Below are 20010 nucleotides of genomic sequence, written 5' to 3'. Positions count from 1 at the left end.
CGTGGAGATTGTGTTTTTAGAATTTGCTTCTATTAATTGCTGCTCTTGTTTCCTCCAAGTTCGTACCATTTTTTCAGTAGGAGAAGACCTAAAGTGCTGCTCTGCTGCCCTATTGCCATTATTTCTTACATATTCAATTACATTACGCTTAAACACAATCATATAGCTATGTCTGTCTTTCGTAGAATGTATGGGTTATAAAAAAATTAAATATAATAATGTATTGATTACTAATTTAAATGCATGAAACTGATCATGCATTACTGACAAGTGATGGCACACCATAAGATGCACCAGTTTATAAGATACATTCAGCTTATAGGACACATTCTAATTTTCAGATAAATTTCAGGTACAAAAAAGCACATAAGGTAAAAAATATGGTATACTATAGTTTTTATCCTTATTTTTCCAAAGTATGAGCAAATAAAAGTTAGCATGTTGATCTTTGACTAAATTGATAAGGTGGAGATCAAGCCCTTGGTTTTCACTCCCTCAATCAGGTATATGTAGGTTGGAGCTGGAGCAGTTGTTGAGCATAAAGCTTGCCCATTGTGGACAATGAGGCTTGTAATTAGATCTGACTCAGGAGGATTGCTTTAAGACATTTGTGTTTTACAAGGTCATGTTCATTATAATCAACTGTGAGTCATTAATTGATTTGGATGGGTAGCTACTTGTGAAAAATACTTTAGAGCAGCATGCTGGAGGAATGTGAGAATATCAGAAATGTTAGCATCCTGTTGAAGTTGCGAGTTTCAAATGAACCAAGGAGCATCAAAAGTCATGCATAAGCATTTATTCTGGATAGCTTGGAGCTTCTTGATGTTGGAGGGTGATATGTGACTCCAGGTTGACACTCCATATGTCAGAATTGGTCTGATAACTGGTTTGTAAATAAGTAATTTGTTGTCTGAAATTAACTGACTACATCTATTGATCATGGGTATAGTTGGGCAATTGCTTTGTCTTGAAGAAAATATAAGATATACTGGGTTCAAAACAGAGTCTTTTATATATTTGGCTTCTAAATGGAAAATAGCAGAGTAGATGGTAAAGAGCCTTATGGAACACCTACTGTGATTTTATGTTTAGAAGATCTGATGCCTTTTATTTTAACTTTGAATTTTCTGCACTTTAGATAAGATCCGATAAGTTGAATTAGATAAATTGGAAATTTTGCTGTTATGAGTTTATAAAGAAGGTCATTATGCCATACTTGATTAAATGCTTTAGCTATATGAAGGAAAATGGCATCTATTCGTTGTTTCCCGCTAAGATATTCAATAATTCATTGGCCTTGCTGAACTGCACAATAGTTTTGCCAGAATCCAAACTGTTTATCTGATATGATGTTATGTTTGTTGGATACTTCTTGCAGTCTTGTCAAAATTATTTTTTCTGATATCTTTCTGAGACAGGAAAGGAGATTGATGGTATGGTAATTTTGTAAGAATTTCAAATCTTTTCTTGGCTTGGGGATCAAACAATATCATCTATTTTCCATCTTATTGGAAAGTAACAAAGTCTGATCATTGCATTAGTGGTGGAAACAATGTACATAATAACTTTGTGTGGGGAGGGGAGACATTTGATAGCTTTATTTATAATTCCATCAGAACCAGGGGCATTTTTGTTGTTAAGTTTTTTGATGATTCCATAAACTTCAGCTGGAGAGCTTGAGCAAATATCCACTTGATGAATAGGTTGATTCAGTACACGACGTACTTGTCAATGTGCTTTTGAAATAAATGACAAATCTGCAAATGTACAGTTAGCAATGCACTACAGTTTCAAGATTATCAGCAAGGCCTCAGCTTTATCATCATTGTGATATACAATTCCATGCCTGCCACGTATTAGTAGAACGTAATTTGGTGTCTTGAGATATTTAAAAATTTTGCATGTGAAAGCTTACATGTATATGTATGCATGTGTGTGTATATACGAGGGTGGTCTGAAAAGTTCTCGGTCTCAGCCATAGATGGCAAAACTATCAGCAAGATTTTTTTTTTCTAAGTTGGCACATCTATCATAAGCATCCATGTGAAATTGCAAGTCATTCTATCAGGTAGTTTGTTTTATAAAGCTGTCTGAAGCAAAAGTGTTGTCTGTATTCCTTGAAATGGATAAAATTGAATATTGTGCAGTTATAAAATTCTTTGTAAAAGAAGGTTTAATAACAAAAGAAATTCATTCAAAGTTCATAGAAGTTTATAGGCACTCTTCTGATTCATTTTCAACAATTAAGAAATAGGCTGCCGCGTTTAAACGTGGCCATACCAGCCTTGAAGATGATCTACGTGAAGGACGTCCAAAAAGTGTAACAACACCGAAATCATTGATCAAGTGCACGATATGATATTGGATGACCAGCGAGTCAAAGTGTGTGAAACTGCTGAGACTATAGGCATTTCAAAAGAATGTGTAGGATATATTTTGCATGAAGAATTACAAATGAAAAAGCTTTGCGCAAGATGGATGCCATGCTTACTCACAGCAGATCAAAAATGCACTCGCATGAAAATCTCTGAACAGTGCTCGGAGCATTTTAACAAGAATAAAACTTATTTTTTGCATCGATTCATTACTATGGATGAAACTTGGATTCACCATTACACAACAGAATCCAAACAGCAGTCAAAATAGTGGACAGATGCCGGTTGTTCAGTGCCAAAGAAGACAAAGTCGGTTCCATCAGCAGGAAAGGTCATAGCATCAGTGTTTTGGGATGCTAAAGGCATTTTTGAAAAGGGTAAAACAATAACCGGGAAATATTATTCCGATCTTTTAACCAGACTAGACAAAAAATTTGTGAGAAAAGATCCGGTTTGCAGAAGAAAAAAAATCATCTTTCATTAGGACAATGCACCTACCCACAAAGATTTGGCAATGGGAAAATTAAGGGATCTGCACTATGAATTGTTGGAACATCCACCCTATTCCCCAGATTTAGCTCTCTCTGACTTCTATCTCTTCCCAAAAAAAACTAAATATCCTCTTCCCTGGTCAGCATTTTTCTTCAAATCAAGACATGATTGCAGCTGTAAAAGCGTATTTTGCAGATCTTACTGAGGACCACTACAGGGATGGGATAATGGCACTGGAGCATCGCTGGAATAAATGCATTAGTCTTAAGGTAGATTATGATGAAAAATAAAAATAATTTTGAAATTATAAATTCATTTTATCATTGTTAGGCCGAGAACTTTTCAGACCATCCTCGTATGTGTGTGTATGTGTATATATTATACACACCCAAGAATGGTGCATATTGTGTGCATTATGGAATATGGGATATTAGAACATAGTGAAGAGAAGTCGACTGCTCCCACATACAAAAAGTCTAATCATGAAGATATTTCACTTGCAAACTTTTGTTTGATCGCACTTCAGTAAAGTAAGGATGAAAAGAAGAATTACAATTGTCAAATCATAGTTTCATGAATAAAAAATCATTAATTTTAAGTTTGTGAAACTGTTATGGAACTAACAAATGTCAAAAAGTCTGGTGGAGTTACATCTAGAACAGCGTTTCTCAATCTTTCTAAGCCCAAGGAACAATAAAATGTCTAAAACAATTCTACAACCACTAAGTCGCAGGGGGGGGGTATCTGCCCCAGGCAGCACGTTTTTGGCGTTTAAGAAATCTTGCTATACTGTCTATAAAACAGCAACTGAGTGATGAAATAGACTTCGACAATGTCATCAACAATTTTGCGAACAGAAAAGCAAAAAAAATAATATTTTTTTTGCTTTTCTGTATTTTGTATATTCTGTATTTTCTGTATTTTATTTTGTCGTAGGCATCAAGAACAGTTAAAGAATTTCCCTGAGGGGAGAGATTTAGTTCATTTAATTTCGAAAAAATGTGAACGATAGGATAGTGTTGATAACAATGATTCGTCAACAAGGAGTAATGCAAAATCAGAATTGCGTTCATTTACAAATAATACAACTTCGTGCCTTAATTGAAATAACCTTGTTAGTGCTTTGCCACTGGAAAGCCAGCGAATTTCAGAATGAAGCAAAAGCTGTATATATTCATGCCCATTTCATCGCAGAGTAATGAAAATAACCTGTTATTTAACGGTCAAGCTTTAATAAAATCAACTAGCTTTGCAGTTGTATAGCACAGTTTTAAATTCTGGTGGCATTCCTTTGGAAGTTAGTGCTTCCTTATATATGAAACAATGTACCCAATCGGGAGCTACTTCCTTGACCATAGAAACAACCCCACTGTGCCTGCCTGTAAGGGCACGAGCTCCATCTGAACAGAAGCCTATACATTTTTCTCACTGGATCCCTTGGTGTATTATGTAATTATTTAGAGTGTGAAATATTTCTTCTCCAGTTGTTCGAAATTGCAAAGTTCTACAAAACAGAATATCATGAATGTTGTTATCACGTGCATATCTTAAGCAGCATATTAACTGCGTATCATTTGTAACATCAGTAGTCTTGTCTATTTGTAACGCATAATAAGAGCTCTTCTTAACTCTTTCGATTAACTGAGATTCTACGTCACCTGCCATATCATTAATTCTGTGACCGACAATGTCATTTGAAAGAGGAATCAGGTCAACATCTTTTAGTAACTTGTTGCCAAACATAGTTTTTACCACATCTTTTATAGCTGGAAGTGGCAAAATTTCCCCAATAGAATGAGGTTTCCCTGTTTTTGCTATGGGCAAACTTAAGAGATAGGATGGTTCCAGTGCCTTGCTATTAATGGAATCCATGGCCAAAATTATATCTTTCCCGTGATTTAATGTCCCTAAGCATCACTGAAAAAATTCAATTGGCATATTTTTCACATCACAATGTTTAGTTTTTAAATATCATCGGCGTTTCGCAGGTTTCATGCACTCGTTCGACAACACTTCATAACACAAAACACAGTGAGGTTTCTGTTCACTTTCATCTCCACATCAAGTAAACCCAAATGCCAAATATGAACTGTTATATTTCCTACTGTATTTTTTCTTTGAACTGCTTGTTTCTTCTACTTTAATAGTATCAGATTTACTTGCCGTTACAACACGTGCATCACAATTAGGGTTGGCATCACCTGTTTCATTTTCTCTTCTTTTCAAAGTCCTAGTTCTAAGCCACTTTTCCATTATTAAAAAATGTTTCCGAAAAATATATAAATACTGGGGTTAACTCACGACACACTTTGTCCAAGTATCATTTAGCACTTCTGAAAATATGCCGAGCCTTGGTTGAAGGAGGGAAAACTTCAATAATAAAAATCAAGAAACAATAGGTTGAAACGTGGATAACACATGTTCATTTCAAATCTGACAAAACAGCAAGGGAAGGCAGAAGCAATAAAACCATATTGTTGTTCACTTCATCCCTCTTTTATTATTCATCATTCTGCTGCTGAATGATGAATAATAAAAGAGGGGTGAAGTGAACAACAATATAGTTTTTCTGCTTCTGTCTTTGAACATTGTGATGCTATTTGTTGGTTTTTTTGTCTCCATTTGATTTCAATAATTTTTACTTACTTATTCAATTTTAATTTGTTTTAAGTTAAGGGGATAATAAATCCCTCATTATTTTAAAGCCGGATACGAAACTCGTATCCGGCTTTAAACAAGTTGCAGGTTTCCCATATTGATTTTCTAGCTATTTCAGAATTTTGAATACCAAAACTTTCCATCATAAATTTCATGGCATCAACTAAAGTTAAATGTTTACTTCATCATAACATAGTACATCTACCACTAATGTTAATAAAGTTAGTGGTAGATGTACTATGTTACGATGAAGCAAATATTTAACTTTAGATACTGCCATGAAATTTATGATGGAAAGTTTTGGTATTCAAAATTCTGAAATAGCTAGAAAATCAATATGGGAAACCTGCAACTTGTCTATGACTATCTCAGTTCAATAGCACCATCCAGCATAGAAACCAGAAGGGCATTTTCTGCCACTAATTAAATATGTACCAAAATCAGATCCAGTTTAATAACAGGATTGATTGCTTATGTTTCTAAAAGAGCTCACTTTATTCAAACAGGCCATGTGGAGGCTTAAACATAACTGAAATTTGCAGTATAAATGTGTTTGTTTTTTGTCTTTAGAATAACTGTATATTTTTAATAATTATTTTGTTCAGAAGATTTGTTGTAATAAAAGTTAGATTTAAAACACGAATTCAACTAATTACTTGTTTTTTTCCTTTATTGCACCTTAATGGTCATCAAAAATTAGAGAAAAATTTGTTTTTAGAATACTAGTATTAATCCCACTATCCTGGTTTCATAAATTTTATTAACTTTTTAAAATTTTATGAATAAATTTTTCATAACTTTATTAACATCAGGCATGGATATAGCCATGGATAAATTCATTCTCATAGAAATGAATACTTGAATGTAAATTAATTAAAGCTTTATTCACACAATCTCAATTCAAAAATTCTTTCAAGCAATAACAGTGAACTGTTCCGATGAGTCTTGGAATCTAATTGCAAGAATTTCTTTGCCAAATTCTGCTACAATATACATGTGTGACTGAATTTTGGTGCAGATTGTTAACTTTGAGAATTAACTGTAACACACAATTATAGGAAATTGTGCCGACATGAAACTCAGACTTATAAAATAATATCAGAATTTTACAAAGTCTTCACATGACCAATACATTTGTAACATGTATAACAATCCCTCAGTTGTAAATTCAGTAATATGGATGATTTATTATTGTCAGTCTTATTAAACTTTATGTGAATAAATCATAAACATTCATTTTTAAAATTAGTACTGAAAAAACAGTATTTTTGTATATCACTACTGGTATTTGACTACTGGAAAAAAATGACTGAGATCTCAGTATTTTAAGTATTGTAAGCCTTGCACACTACCAATCATACCACTCTACTTAGACCTGTTTTACTAACCTTTCCTCTCTCATTCTATTTTCACCACAGATTTACTCTGCTCACATCTCCTCTTGAATACTAATAATGCCTAGTTCATTTCATTCTAATGGCTTCATTTTTAATGTCATTCTATCACTGATGCCATCTATCAACTTTTTTACACTAATAGTGCTACCAGACAGAACTGTTTTGAACTATTGTTTCTTCTCTTTCTTCTCAGTGGTGATATTCAGTACTGCAATACTGAACATCATCATCATCAAGAAGAACCAACAGTTCAAGATAGTGCTATCCAGTAGCAGAGCCTGAAAAATAAACTAATAAAAATTATATGGCTCATTGGAAGCTGTCTTCTGTTAATTCAATATCATAATTTTACATTATACTGAAACAATATCATGTTAAAGTGTGTGACAAGAATAAGATTAGATGCCTAAGCTTGCAACAAGCATGGAGATGGTCTCATGGTCGTCACCATCATCAAATTCCTGACAATTACCCTCAAGGGGGTGTACAGGATATGATAGTACTACATGAAAAATTTACATTACTACTAGCTTCCTACCTATATTTTTCTGCCAAATCGATCTGTTACCTGTCAAAGCTACAACATTGTCAGGTCTTATATTTATATATCTTCTAAGGCACTTTTTACCATATTAATCCACCTATATCTTGGTCTTCCTCTGAGTCTCTTTCCTGCCAACTGGCAGAGAACACTTGTTTGGCTAATCTTTCCTCACCCATTCTGTTTAAGTGACATACCACCTGAGATTAGCTCTGCTAACGCATTCCTGGATGCTGACAATGTCAAGTTCTTTCCTAATATCCTCATGTTTAATATGATATCCATTGATGCATTCTATTCATGCCCCTAATGTTTCTCAGGACTCTCACATCTGCAGTCTCTAGTCTTTGGTCAATGTTTTACTTCTGACCCAGCTCTCAGATCAATAAGTTAAAATTGGTTTGAACACTGTCTTGTATACAGCTAATTTAGTGTTTTGACTAATTTCTCTCTTACTACATATAAATTTATTCAGTTGACTTCCTACCATACCAGCTTTGTTGATTCTGTTGTCTATTTCCATATTTAATTTTCTATCTTCACTAAAAATCGTGCCTAAGTAGCCGAAATGTTTTACTTGTTCCTTAGGTTCTCCGTTCACAACAGTTAACATTTTCAACGATTCTGCCTATTTTCATTGTCTTTGTCTTTTTATTGCTGACCTTCATACTATATCTATTACAACAGTTATTCAATTTAGGCAGGGAATCATGCAGACTTGCAGCAGATTTAGTTACAAGTATAACATCATCTGCACAAAACATGCAGCTGACATTAACATCTCCAATTTTGATATCATGTTTAATACCATTTTCCTTCATAATGTAATCCATATAGATAATGAATAACAGAGGGGATAATGCACATCCTTGTCTCACACCAGATTTAACATTAAACCATCTTCCTGTACTTCCTTCAATTCTAACTGCTGACTTAAAACACAAATAAAGACAAAGTATTGCTTAATATAATGACCCATTGTATCAATCGATCTGGAAAATTTCGATTTGGAAAAGGCATATGATAAGGCGCCTTTTCCAGATAGACAAAACTCAAATACAGATCTTTGTTATATTCCCATGATTTCTCACCTATTTGTCATAAAGTGAAAATCTGATCCTGACAGCCTCTATTTGGCTTGAATCCAGCTTGTTCTTCACCAAGCTTTTCTTCCACAATTCTTCTCAACTGTTTCTCAAGTATACTTGCATAAATCTTACCAAGAACACTCAGTAGGGAAATACCTCTGTAATTCTCATATTTAGTTTTATTTCCCTTTTTTTTTTATATATATATGGGTACTATCACTGTCGGTGCCAGGTTATTTTCGAGGTATTGCTTGATATAATGATCTACTGACACCATATAACTGTAGCGTATTGAATAGCTTCTCTCTTGGCACCTTGTCATATGCCTTTTCCTGATCTACAAAACTCACATAGAGATCTTTGTTATATTCCCATGACTTTTCAACTATTTGTTGAAACTGTCAAAATAATTACTGTTAAAATAATAAACAACATTTTCAACTATTTATTGTAAAGTGAATATCTGATCCTGACAGCCTTTATTTGGCCTCAATCCAGCTTGTTCCTCACCAAGCTTCTCTTCCACAATCCTTCTCAACCATTTCTCAAGTATACTGGCATAAATCTTACCAGGAACACTCAGTAGAGAAATACTTCTGTAAATCTCACAATCTATGAGAGCTCTACTCCAATCATCTGGAATTCGTCCTTCTGTTCAGGCCCTCTGAACTATGCAATGTAGCCACTATAAAACTTTTATACCTCCATATTTGAGCATTTCTGGTCTAATATCATCTACTCCAGCTGCCTTTCCACATTTCAGACTTTTGATGGCTTTTTCTTCTTCAAGCATGGATATGTATTCCTGATTGCATGCCTGGTCAGTGTTTTTTACCACTGTGCTGTCATCACTACTAGTTTCATTTAGCAATTTTTCAAAGTAATTAATCCATAATTCAAGGATATCTTTTTCTCCAGTTTTCATATCACCTTTATCATCTCTAATTCCATTTACAGCACTCTTTCCTCCATTTCTGAGCTTCTTCAACAACCTCCAGAATATTTTGCCACCTTCTTGATATTTATTTTCTATGTTCTTGCTAAAGTCCTCCCATGACTTCTGTTTAGCTAGTTTTACACAGTGTTTAGCTTTCTTACATTTGTCTCTGTATTCTCTAAGAGCACAAGCTGACTTATTTGCCAGGAACTTTTGATATGCTTTCTTCTTTTCCTTCACTGCCTCTTTAACTTCCTGTGTCCACCAGGGAGTTCTGATTTTTCTATCCTTGCAGACAACCTCACCACATGCCTCTCTGGCAGAATCAATCAATATTTTCTTTAGAGTTTGCCACTGAATATCCAAGGTTTGATTCCTGTTCTCAAACTATTTCATTTTTTCTGGAATAATGTTTGTATATTTTAGTCTACATTTCACATCTGAGAGCTGCTCAACTTTTATTCGTTTTAAAACTTCCTTACATGTTATTCTTTTCAATATGAAATTCAATTTTATCCTGCTTAAGACTAAATGGTGATCACTTCCAATTTCAAATCCTCTATACACTCTGGTGTCCTGCACCAAAAACATCACTATCAACAATAACAGTCAATGAGACGTTTATTGTTGATAGTGTATGATTCTAAAAGTAACAAATAATAATAATAAATATATTTTTCTTATATTAGAACAACCACAAATTGAGAATTATATTCATCTTAAGAACTGGCATAAGTTCTTAAGATGAATAGTTATATATTAATTCTATATATATATACACACACAGGATGGTACTACATTAATTAAAAGTTTACAATATTACTAACTTCCAATCAACAATTTTCCTTCAAATTATTCTTACTTGTAAGAACTCTGACATTGTCTGATCTTATATTTATGTCTTTTAAAGCATTTCTTACCACATCAATGTACCTCTTATATCTTAATCTTCCTCTGGGTCTTTTTCCTGCCATAAAACACCTGCTTCTATAATTATTAACTTATTTCATTCTGTTTAAGTAGATACCATACTACTTGAGAAGAACTCTGCTCACACATTCCTGAATGCTAACAAAGTAAACATCCTTCCTAACATCATTTTAAATATGGTTCTGCGACTGATGTCATCTGTTTACTCCTACACTTTTTTCTCAGAATTCTCATATCTACAATCTTCAGTTTTTGATCAACTGTTTTATTTCTAACACAGCACTCAGATCCATACAACACACTTTAGCATTTTGATTAATTTCTCTTTCATCCAATATAAATTTATTCAACTGCCTTTCTACTGAACCAGCTGACCTAATTATGTTGTCTATTTCCATATTTAATTTGCCACCTGCACTAAGAATTATGATTACCTTGATGGACCTGTGATTTCAGTCAGGATTTCTCCATGACTGCAGGTCGTAAAGAGTCCAGCTATTCCTGTCTTGAGCCTTTCTTCTCCTCTTCTGACTTTCTTAATCATTGGGTCTTCCCACCTTAAGGCTGGTCTTCCAGGTTTTCTTTTGGTATCTCTCGGACATCAGTTTGTAACTCTGACTGTCCATCTGTTGTCTCTCATTCTGGCGAGATGTCCTGCCCATCTTCTTTTGCTGTTGTAGATTGCTTTTATTATGTCCATGAGTCCAGACTTCTTCCTGATTTCTGTGTGTTTTACGTGGTCTATTTTGTTTATATTGCACATTCTTCTTTCTATTGCACGTTGAGTTGTTATTAGGCTTTGTTCTTCTTTTAAAGTTGTGTTCCATGTTTCACTGCCATAAGTTAATGCTGATAAGATGTGACTATTGAAAAGATGGGCTCTTATTTCTATATCTATGTTTTGGTTGGTAATTGTTGATTTTATTTTGTTGAAGGCTATCCAAGCAGCTCTTTTTCTCCTTGCTATTTCATTTGATATATCATTATTCATTTTTATGGACTAGCCGAGGTAGATGTATTCTTCAATTTTTTCGATGGTATGAGATTCTAGAGTAATTGTATCGTATCTTTACAGTATTTGTTTTTCATCCATCTTGTTTTGTCCGGGTGTATTTCCCCAGTTTTTTTGGCAGTTTTGGCTTATGTTATTCAGCATTGATTCTGAGAGTTTGGGTGAGTGAGATATTAATACCAATCGGCGAATAATAGGATATATAACATTTCACCATCAATGTCTATTCCATCTTTCATGTCAATTTTTCGAATGATGCTGTCCAGAGTAGATGTGAAGAGATTAGGTGATAAGACATCAACCTGGCGTACTCCTTTACTTAAGTTAATTTTAATCGGGTGATTGAAAAGGATATTTGTTGTGCCTTCTTTGTAGATATCTTTTATGAGTTAGATGTATGCTTTCTCTACGCCTTGTTCTATTAAAGCTTGGAATACTGCGTTATGCTCAACAGTGTCAAATGCCTTTTTAAAATCTATAAAAAGAAGACAAAGTGGGATCTGGTATTCTCTGCATCTTTCTGTTAGCTGAGTAATAGTTTGAATGTGATTTATTGTTGAAAAGCCTTTTTTGAAACCAGCCTGTTCTTTGCAGCTATTTTCATTGATGGAGGTTTGTATTCGGTTTAGGATGACTCTGGCGATTATTTTATATCTGTGTGTTAATAGACAGATGGGTCTATAGTTACTGATGTCTTCTTTATTACCTCTTTTATGTAGAATTATGGTCTTTGATGTTTTCCATTCAGTAGGCACTTTCCTTAATTGTGTGTGTGTATATATATATATATATATATATATATCAGGTAAACCTTTCTGCTAAAGCTTTAAGGAGTATCTGTCCACCCATTTTTAATTCATCAGATTTTATACCGTCAATTCCTTGTGATCGATCATTTTTCATATGGTGGATAGCCATTTTTACTTCTTCGGGTAGGACAGATGGCATTTCCAAATTTTTGCCTGGTACTGGAGCAGTGATTACTTGTTTAGATGAGTAAAAGTTCTCATAAAATGATTTTACTATTTTTTCCATTTCACCTCTATTTGTGTGTCCGTTTCCTTGATTGTCTATGAAGGCTGGTGGTAATGGTTGTTTTAGATTTATTTCTTTTTCTACTTTTTTTAGGCCACTGTGGAGCCTAGCTGCTTCTGCCAATTTTGTTGTTCTCTATGTGTTATAGTCGTCTTTGATATTCTGCCTCAGTTGTTTACAAATAATTTTATATTCTAGACGGTCTTTTCCTATCTTTCAGTATTCTTCTTTTCTTCAATAGTGCTATTGTTCTTGCTGATAGGCGTTCCCTGGTCTTAGGAAGAAGTTCATACGAGGTTCTTTCTTTGCAATTCATTAATTGATTGTTAAAGTTTGTTAAATCTTCGTCAATGTCATTTTTTAATTTCCAGTTGGTTTCTTCCACATTTTTCTAAATTCTTCTGGGTTTATCTGTTTTGAGCGTTTTTTATGGTAGGACTGTGTTCGTATGCGTTCTTCATTTTTTTTGTGTATTTTGAGAGTGGCTCTTATTGGACGGTGGTCTGAATGAATGTCACAGTAGGTTTTCCCAATGACTTCGACATTTTTTATTATTCTTTTGCAATCTGTTAGGATGAAATCAATTTCATTTCTTGTCTCTCCATTTGGAGATTGCCAAGTCCATCTTTTTCCAGTTCTCTTTTTAAAGAAACTATTCATAATGTAGAGCCTTTCTGCTTCTACAAATTCTGCCAGGAGTTCACCTCGTTCATTTCTTTCCCCTTTCCTCCATGGTCCAACGTCAATGTAAAGAATTATGATTAAGTGGCTGAATGTTTAAACGGTTCTACCGATTTTCCATTCAGGATGCAGCTGATGTTTTCAATGTCTGTGCCTATGTTGATAGTCTTTGTGATTTTATTACTGACATATTTTACTAAAATATATATTTTGCTTTTTTTTTTGTTTGTTTTTTATGGTTTCTAACCACAAAAGCTATTTGCCTACAGTATAACACAGACTATCAGCACATGTATACAGACATTCTACAGTCTTTTTTTTTATGTAGTGTAAATGTGAATTGTCTATTTCAAATTATCAGTTTCTGCTGTTAATGCATATAGCACTCCATAGCACAATTAGAATGATGGTATGTTGCACCCTTCTATTGGAAAAGGCTTAAGTTCAATTCTTGCTGTGATGAGAGGAATCTTTATATGGTTTTTTTCAATTGAAAGTGAGTTAAACGATCTCTTACAGAGATAGCAGAATTTTTTCTCCCAGAAACTCAGGTTTTTCATCCCACATACAGACAAATCGGTCTTGAGAAAAGATGCGATTTACCGACAAAAAAAAAACAAAAAAACTAGTGGTGGTGGGCAGTAGATGCATTGTAGATGGTGGATTAAGTTGTGGAGACTGAGAGCTGCAGAATAGGTGCCCTCCCTCGATGAGTGTCTGGACTCCTTGGAGATCATGTAATAATAATAATAATGCATTTATGTTGCATAGAAAAGCACAACTACTTATTTGTTTATATATAATACAGTTGCACATTGTAAACATATCATTTACATCTAGCAGTAAATGTAGTAGAAGATCTGTCTGTAAGCTAGTGTATCCAAAATAAGAGTTACAATTTACTATTTGTGTATGTTTAAAATACATAATGAAATTAAAACGACTTAATTAGTTCACTGAAAGTGTGAGATTTTACTGTTTTGAAGCAAAGCACCGTGTGTGTATACTACATAATGGCAATGGTTTCTCTCACTTTGTGACTGAAACAAAACCAGAAATTTTATGTGCACTGGAGCATAAAATCTGTACAAATTATTTATATGTAGGATTTTTGGAATGAATTAGAAGAAAGTTCCATTAGTACTACTCTTTCATAAAGAAGTTTAAAAGATTTCAGCTATTATTTTACAAGGTAACTTGAATAACAATGGTGGAAGGAAAGTTTGGAACTTGATAAATGAAGTTTCTCCTGCAGAACAAAAAATATTTGACATTAAAAATTCCATTGAAACAGTAATGATTTAATAGCTGTTTCTGAGAAAAGATACTGCAAGTTGATTTTTAAGTGTTCAATCATTTTTTCTCAGAAATCCTTTGTACAGGAAGAAGAAACATCAGGAATCTTGAAGATGAAAACAGAAGTAACCCAACGTTTTGTGTGACTTTTTCTAGAAGGCATTTAAAAGAGAAATGCTAGACAGTGTTCGAGATTGAAGATTTTATTATCCAAGTCTTGTTTTTTTGTATCTCTTACTAAGAATAGCATATCAGCAATTATTTTCAAGACTTTTGTAAGAGAAAAGTTATCAAGATAAGAAACTGCTTCCACTGAAGAGATAAAGAAGTTGTTTCATTCAACTTTTATTTGAAGTGCACCTGAGTTTGAGAGAAACAGATGTTTTTTTTAGCTGAGACATTTTGTAACTGGATTAAGATGTGGTTTATTTAATTTTTTTTTTTTTTAGATTTTAAGATGAGTTACTGTGGTTCTGAATATTGTATATTTTTATGATGTACCTTAGTATTGTTAAACCGTTTTGTATTTGGAAGCTTGAATCAATTCACATAATTATTGAGGCAGCAAATTTTTAAGAATATGCGAGAATTATCACAGCAAAATACATATATCTAGGCTCTTACTCATGTTTAGATTTCAGTATAGGAATTCTGATACCAATGTAGCCTATTTCCACAACTGGCATACTTGACAGGATTTAACAAATAAAAACTTTCTATGAATAGTAGTTAAACTTTCTAAACATATAGCCTCCCTTAAGTAGAGTGGTGGTGTGTGCCATACAGGGGAGACAGTGTGAAGCCACTTAACTTCTTTAATTTTGAAATTTCAATATAATAAATTGTAAATTCTATTATAATCTGAAAACTGTTCATTATTTTGTTATAAAATGATATATAAGATATAGTTTTAATGTATGTCTTCTTGATGAAACATTAAGAAAAGGTTTATTCAAATATATGGAAAAATCTAATATATATTGCACTCACCCCTAATAAGCACAGCTTCAATTCCTCATATGTCATTTTAAATAACTATACTTCTCATAGAATAAATATTGATGATAGGTAGAAATGGTATAATAAGTTAAATCCTATAAGAAAAGAAATGCAACCTTAATATTAATACATATGTAAAAATATATATAAAAAAATTATTTCCAAAAATAAAGAAAACAAAACAAACCCAGATTAGGTCACCTGGTTTTCAGAAGGATGAAGAGATGTTGGAAATGGTCCAGAGGCGACTGACTAAGGTAGTTTCTAACCTCTGGAATGTTGAAAATGAGGAAAGATTGAGAAGATGCAACTCGCAGAGTCTGGTGGACAGAAGGAAGAGGGGGAGATATGATAGAGACCTACAAGTTATTAAGGGGTTATTATAGGAGAGGTGCTGGAGTGCTACAGAAAATAGTGGGAGATCAGAGGAGAACCAGAGGTCATCCCTGGAAACTGTATAAAGAGGGTGTGAGCAGGGGAGTGAGAAGCAGGTTTTTTGCATGCAGAGTTGTGAATGATTGGAATGCTTTGCCTGAGAGTATGGTGTCTGCAGAGAATTTGAGTGTGTTTAAAGCACAGATGATGAGCTGTGTGTATGATAAAAGGACCTCCTAGATGAGTCTTTGACTCCATGGGGTCTTGGTTGATAATAATAAAATAACATTAATAAAATAATAATAATAATAACAAAAATTATTAAAACGAGAAATATTAACCTTCTTGCTATACTGATTACTAAATAGAAAGAAAACTTTCATAAGAACCAGATTTAAAGCATCTGGATCTCTGAATAAGATAGAACATCTCTCACTAAGACAACAAGAACAGAAACAGCTTTTTTTCCTCATTTTGTATATCTCTTATTTCACATCTAAATAACATTTAACCATGTATTCAAGATACCAAGTAATTTTATATATATAAACTTGTATATAAACTTGGTTTTTAATCCTATTTCCCAAGTAAGCAAACAGACAAGTATGTCAGGTTTGCATCTGCACATAGTGCAGGACTGAGGCAACTCTTGCAGGTAGTGCAAGACTGAGGCAACTTGTGGTAAAGGATTAAGCTCTGATCACTTTCCTTAGTATTTTTTCCCTAATGCAAAGCACATCCCCTTGTGGAGATGTATGATGCTATGCATTAAAGGCAATGGTCACTAGCCAGACCAATTTCAACCTCATCAGTGGGAGTCAGACCTGAAATACAAAGGTTGAAATAAAGCATATCTTATATGAATTTTTACCTAAACAAGTTGCCACAAGGTGCTTTGACCTTATTAAATAAAATCTCAGGATGAGAGATAGATGTAGAAAGTTTTTTTACCTTGGATATATTATGTATTCAAGATACCAAGTAATTTTATATATATAAACTTGGTTTTAATCCTATTTCCCAAGTAAGCAAACAGACAAGTTTGCACCTGCACGTAATGCAGAACTGAGGTAACTCTTGCAGGTAGTGCAAGACTGGTAGTCCACCTTTACCATCAGTGGGAGGCAGACCCAAACATGGAGATACTAAGGCAGATACACTGGAGATACACTTGAATAAAAGATTAAACTAAATTTATTATAGTCTAACCAAGTGAAAAATAAACTTCCAACATCTTTCTCTAAATCCAGAGTAATTCAATAATAAGGTGGTACACCTGTTGGCAACTCCTATAGGTAAATATGACCTCTCCTATTGCTTCTGCCTTAGTATCTCCACGTTTGGATCTGCCTCCCACTGACAAGACCTCAATAAAGGTTGAAGCCGGTCTGGGTAATGGCCCTTCCCTTAATGCATAGCAGTATACATGTCCACAAGGAGTGATGAGAGCTTGGTCCACCTTTGCTCAGAGTTGCGTGGTGTTGCACTAACTTACTTCAGTCCTGAAGATATTTTCAGGTGCAAACTTTGTTTGCTTTACACTTGGATAAAGGATTAAACTAAATTTATTATACCCACTAAAGTTATCCTTCCAAAGTCATTCTTCCTTTTCCTTAACGAAAGGAAAGCAGCGAAAGAATTCTTTGGAATTTCTTTTGACCTTGGTTAAGATCCTCTCATAAGATGATTTAGCCTTACTATGTTGGTAACTTTATTAGCATCAGCTTTGTACTGCTCGCAAGTGCGCTGATCACCTTTCTTCTTGTCAATCCTTCATAATATTTTCTTTTTTTTACAGATCACGCCTAATACTACTACTCACCCACCTAACGCCTACCTTATCTTCCTGACCCTTGGAATACAATCCGATTTTCAACGAAATATGCTATTCCCTTGCAAAATACAAATAATTTTCTTCAAATGTTACAGATAACTTCTTTTTTCTTTTTTTTTGTAAATTCAATAATTAGTATATAATAATACAATTAAAATGCTGTAATTCAATAGATTTTTTACCTTGTCATCCTAAAAGTGCATAATTGACAATACTTAGATTATTCTAACAGAAAATAAAGGATTCGTTACTATTCGAAAAATACAATTTGAACTTGTATTTCGATATTAAATATCATCTAATCCAATACTACTAATTTCAGTTACATATTATATATAATTATTTTAATTTTAAGAATGCTCACAGTGAAAGCATCATGTTATTGGTACACGCTATTTCTGCTTTTCTCATACGGGAGGAAGATACAATACTCAACATGCAACTGCATATTACAGAAGCTTCGATTAATATATTAAATTTAAGGAAATAATAAGCAAATATATATATACACATACGACGTACCTAATCCTTTACGGTCATTCATAACCAACAGTCCCAGAAATGCAATTATCCAATTGATTACACCCACTGTAAGGAAAACACGTGCTCTAAACATGAACGACAACACTGCTACCCATATTCACTGAATATAAACAAGTCTAAAAAATAATAAAAAAATAAAATACATATAAATAACACAAGGAAATAATTTCCACTTTTGAAATAAAAGAAAACACTAACAACAAAGATATTTTACTGAGATTACACCCTGCAATTATAGATATTTCGATTTGTGTATTAGAACACGTTCAGTGTACAATAAGAAACCGATGGAAATTCAACTGCTATGAATACGCATATGGTAAACAATCTTCTCATATGCAGTTGCAAGATGTAAACTAAAAATAACCTATTTACTTCAACCAAAACATCTGTAATTTAAGAGTACAATTTTAGTAAAATAGAGAACCTCCATAGCTCGGCAGTATAAGCCAAGCTTTTTTTGAAAAGACCTGAGTTTGAATCCCATCTAAGATGAGAACTTTTATGAATTTCTTTTCAACCGAAAGTGATGGTAGTACGTGCGTCTCTTCCTCACGGAAACGCGGAAAAATTACAGATATTTCGGTTGAAGTAAATACGTTTTTTTTTTATCTTAATTGTGTATTAGTTTACATCTTGCAACTGCATATGAGAAGATAATCATTGTTTACCATATGCGAATATATAGCAGTTGAATTTCCATCAGTTTCGTATTGTACACTGAACGTGTTCTAATACACAAATCGAAATATCTATAATTTCAAGATATTTAACCTCAGTAAAATATCTTTGTCGTTCTTAGTGTATGATTATGATTATGAGACTGTGGAAAACCCCAACCTGCTTGTCGCATAGTCTAACGTCAGGGGGATAGGAATAATTTTCGACTGTAGATCCGCGTGTTCATGGGGCCAGTTTACCTGTTTGGGTGGTCGAAAAACCCGACTTTCCAGGTACAAAAAGTCACTACCACCTTATTATTGTTGTTGTTGTTGTTGTTGTTGTTGTTGTTGTTCCGGACAACTCCAAGGAGTCGACAGACTCATCGAGGGAGGCCCTAACATCATCTCAAGAACAAATATTCGACATTGACACAGTATCTGTCATACCTTGCCTTGAACTAATTCACAGTCGTAGCATCCACAACAGACTCTGGAAGTTTATTCCACTCATTCACCACTCTCCAAGTAAAAAACCTAGCTCTAACACCCTTGTCAACCACGCTCTTGCCCAGCTTCCATGCATGGCCTCTAGTCCTCCCACCACCAGTCATATTTTCAAAAATATCTTCTGGATCAATCTTATAGAAACCTTTCAGTAATTTGAATGTCTCGATCATATCACCCTTCCTACGCATATCGTCCAATCTCTGCAACCCACAAATGTTCAACCTATTTTCATAAGGTTCATTCCACAGACCTGCTATCATCTTGGTCACTCGTCTCTTGATCCTCTGCACTTCCTCCCCATCACGAAGAAACCCTGGTGCCCATAACTGGGCACAGTAGTCCAGATGGGGTTTTATCAAGGCTCGATACAGAGGAACAACAACTTGTTTGTCTCTGCATGTTAAAGTATTTTTCAGAAGCCAAGTGATTTGATGAGCTGATTTAGTCACTTTTGCAATGTGCCCCCTAAACTTCAATTCCTTATCCACCAACACTCCCAAATCCCTAGCCACATCAATCTCCTGAAGTACGGTTCCACCAATGCGATATACTGCTGCTATTCTTTTCACTCCAAAGTGCATAACCTTACACTTTGCCACATTAAATTGACATCCATTTTTCCTAGCCCAGTCCTCCAAACTATCC

The 20010-nt window shown here is 34.1% G+C and overlaps 1 protein-coding gene across 3 annotated transcripts in view; it reads right to left on the bottom strand.

Annotated features, from left to right (window-relative positions):
* Window positions 1–18700, bottom strand: part of LOC150103488 (ras-related protein Rab-22A-like) — an 87754-nt gene extending 69054 nt beyond the window's left edge. Inside the window, exons 1-3 of one of the 3 annotated variants that reach the window (XM_090397748.1) lie at window positions 18395–18700; window positions 18176–18241; window positions 15436–15539 (exon numbers count right to left, since the gene is read on the bottom strand). In XM_090397748.1, the coding sequence (XP_090253874.1) occupies window positions 15436–15471 (36 nt within the window). In that variant the 5' untranslated portion in view covers window positions 15472–15539; window positions 18176–18241; window positions 18395–18700. Of the gene's footprint in view, window positions 1–15435; window positions 15540–17835; window positions 17948–18175; window positions 18323–18394 lie in introns of those variants that run through there. The other 2 variants (XM_090397747.1, XM_090397749.1) reach the window with 2 other exon arrangements.
* Window positions 18701–20010: the final 1310 nt, after the last annotated feature.

This window comes from Typopeltis vanoorti, chromosome 9, assembly GCF_054136105.1.
Source record: "Typopeltis vanoorti isolate ZY-2024b chromosome 9, IOZ_Tvanoo_1.0, whole genome shotgun sequence".
NCBI classification, from domain to species: Eukaryota; Metazoa; Arthropoda; class Arachnida; order Uropygi; family Thelyphonidae; genus Typopeltis; species Typopeltis vanoorti.
This window is presented reverse-complemented; position numbering and strand designations above follow the sequence as displayed.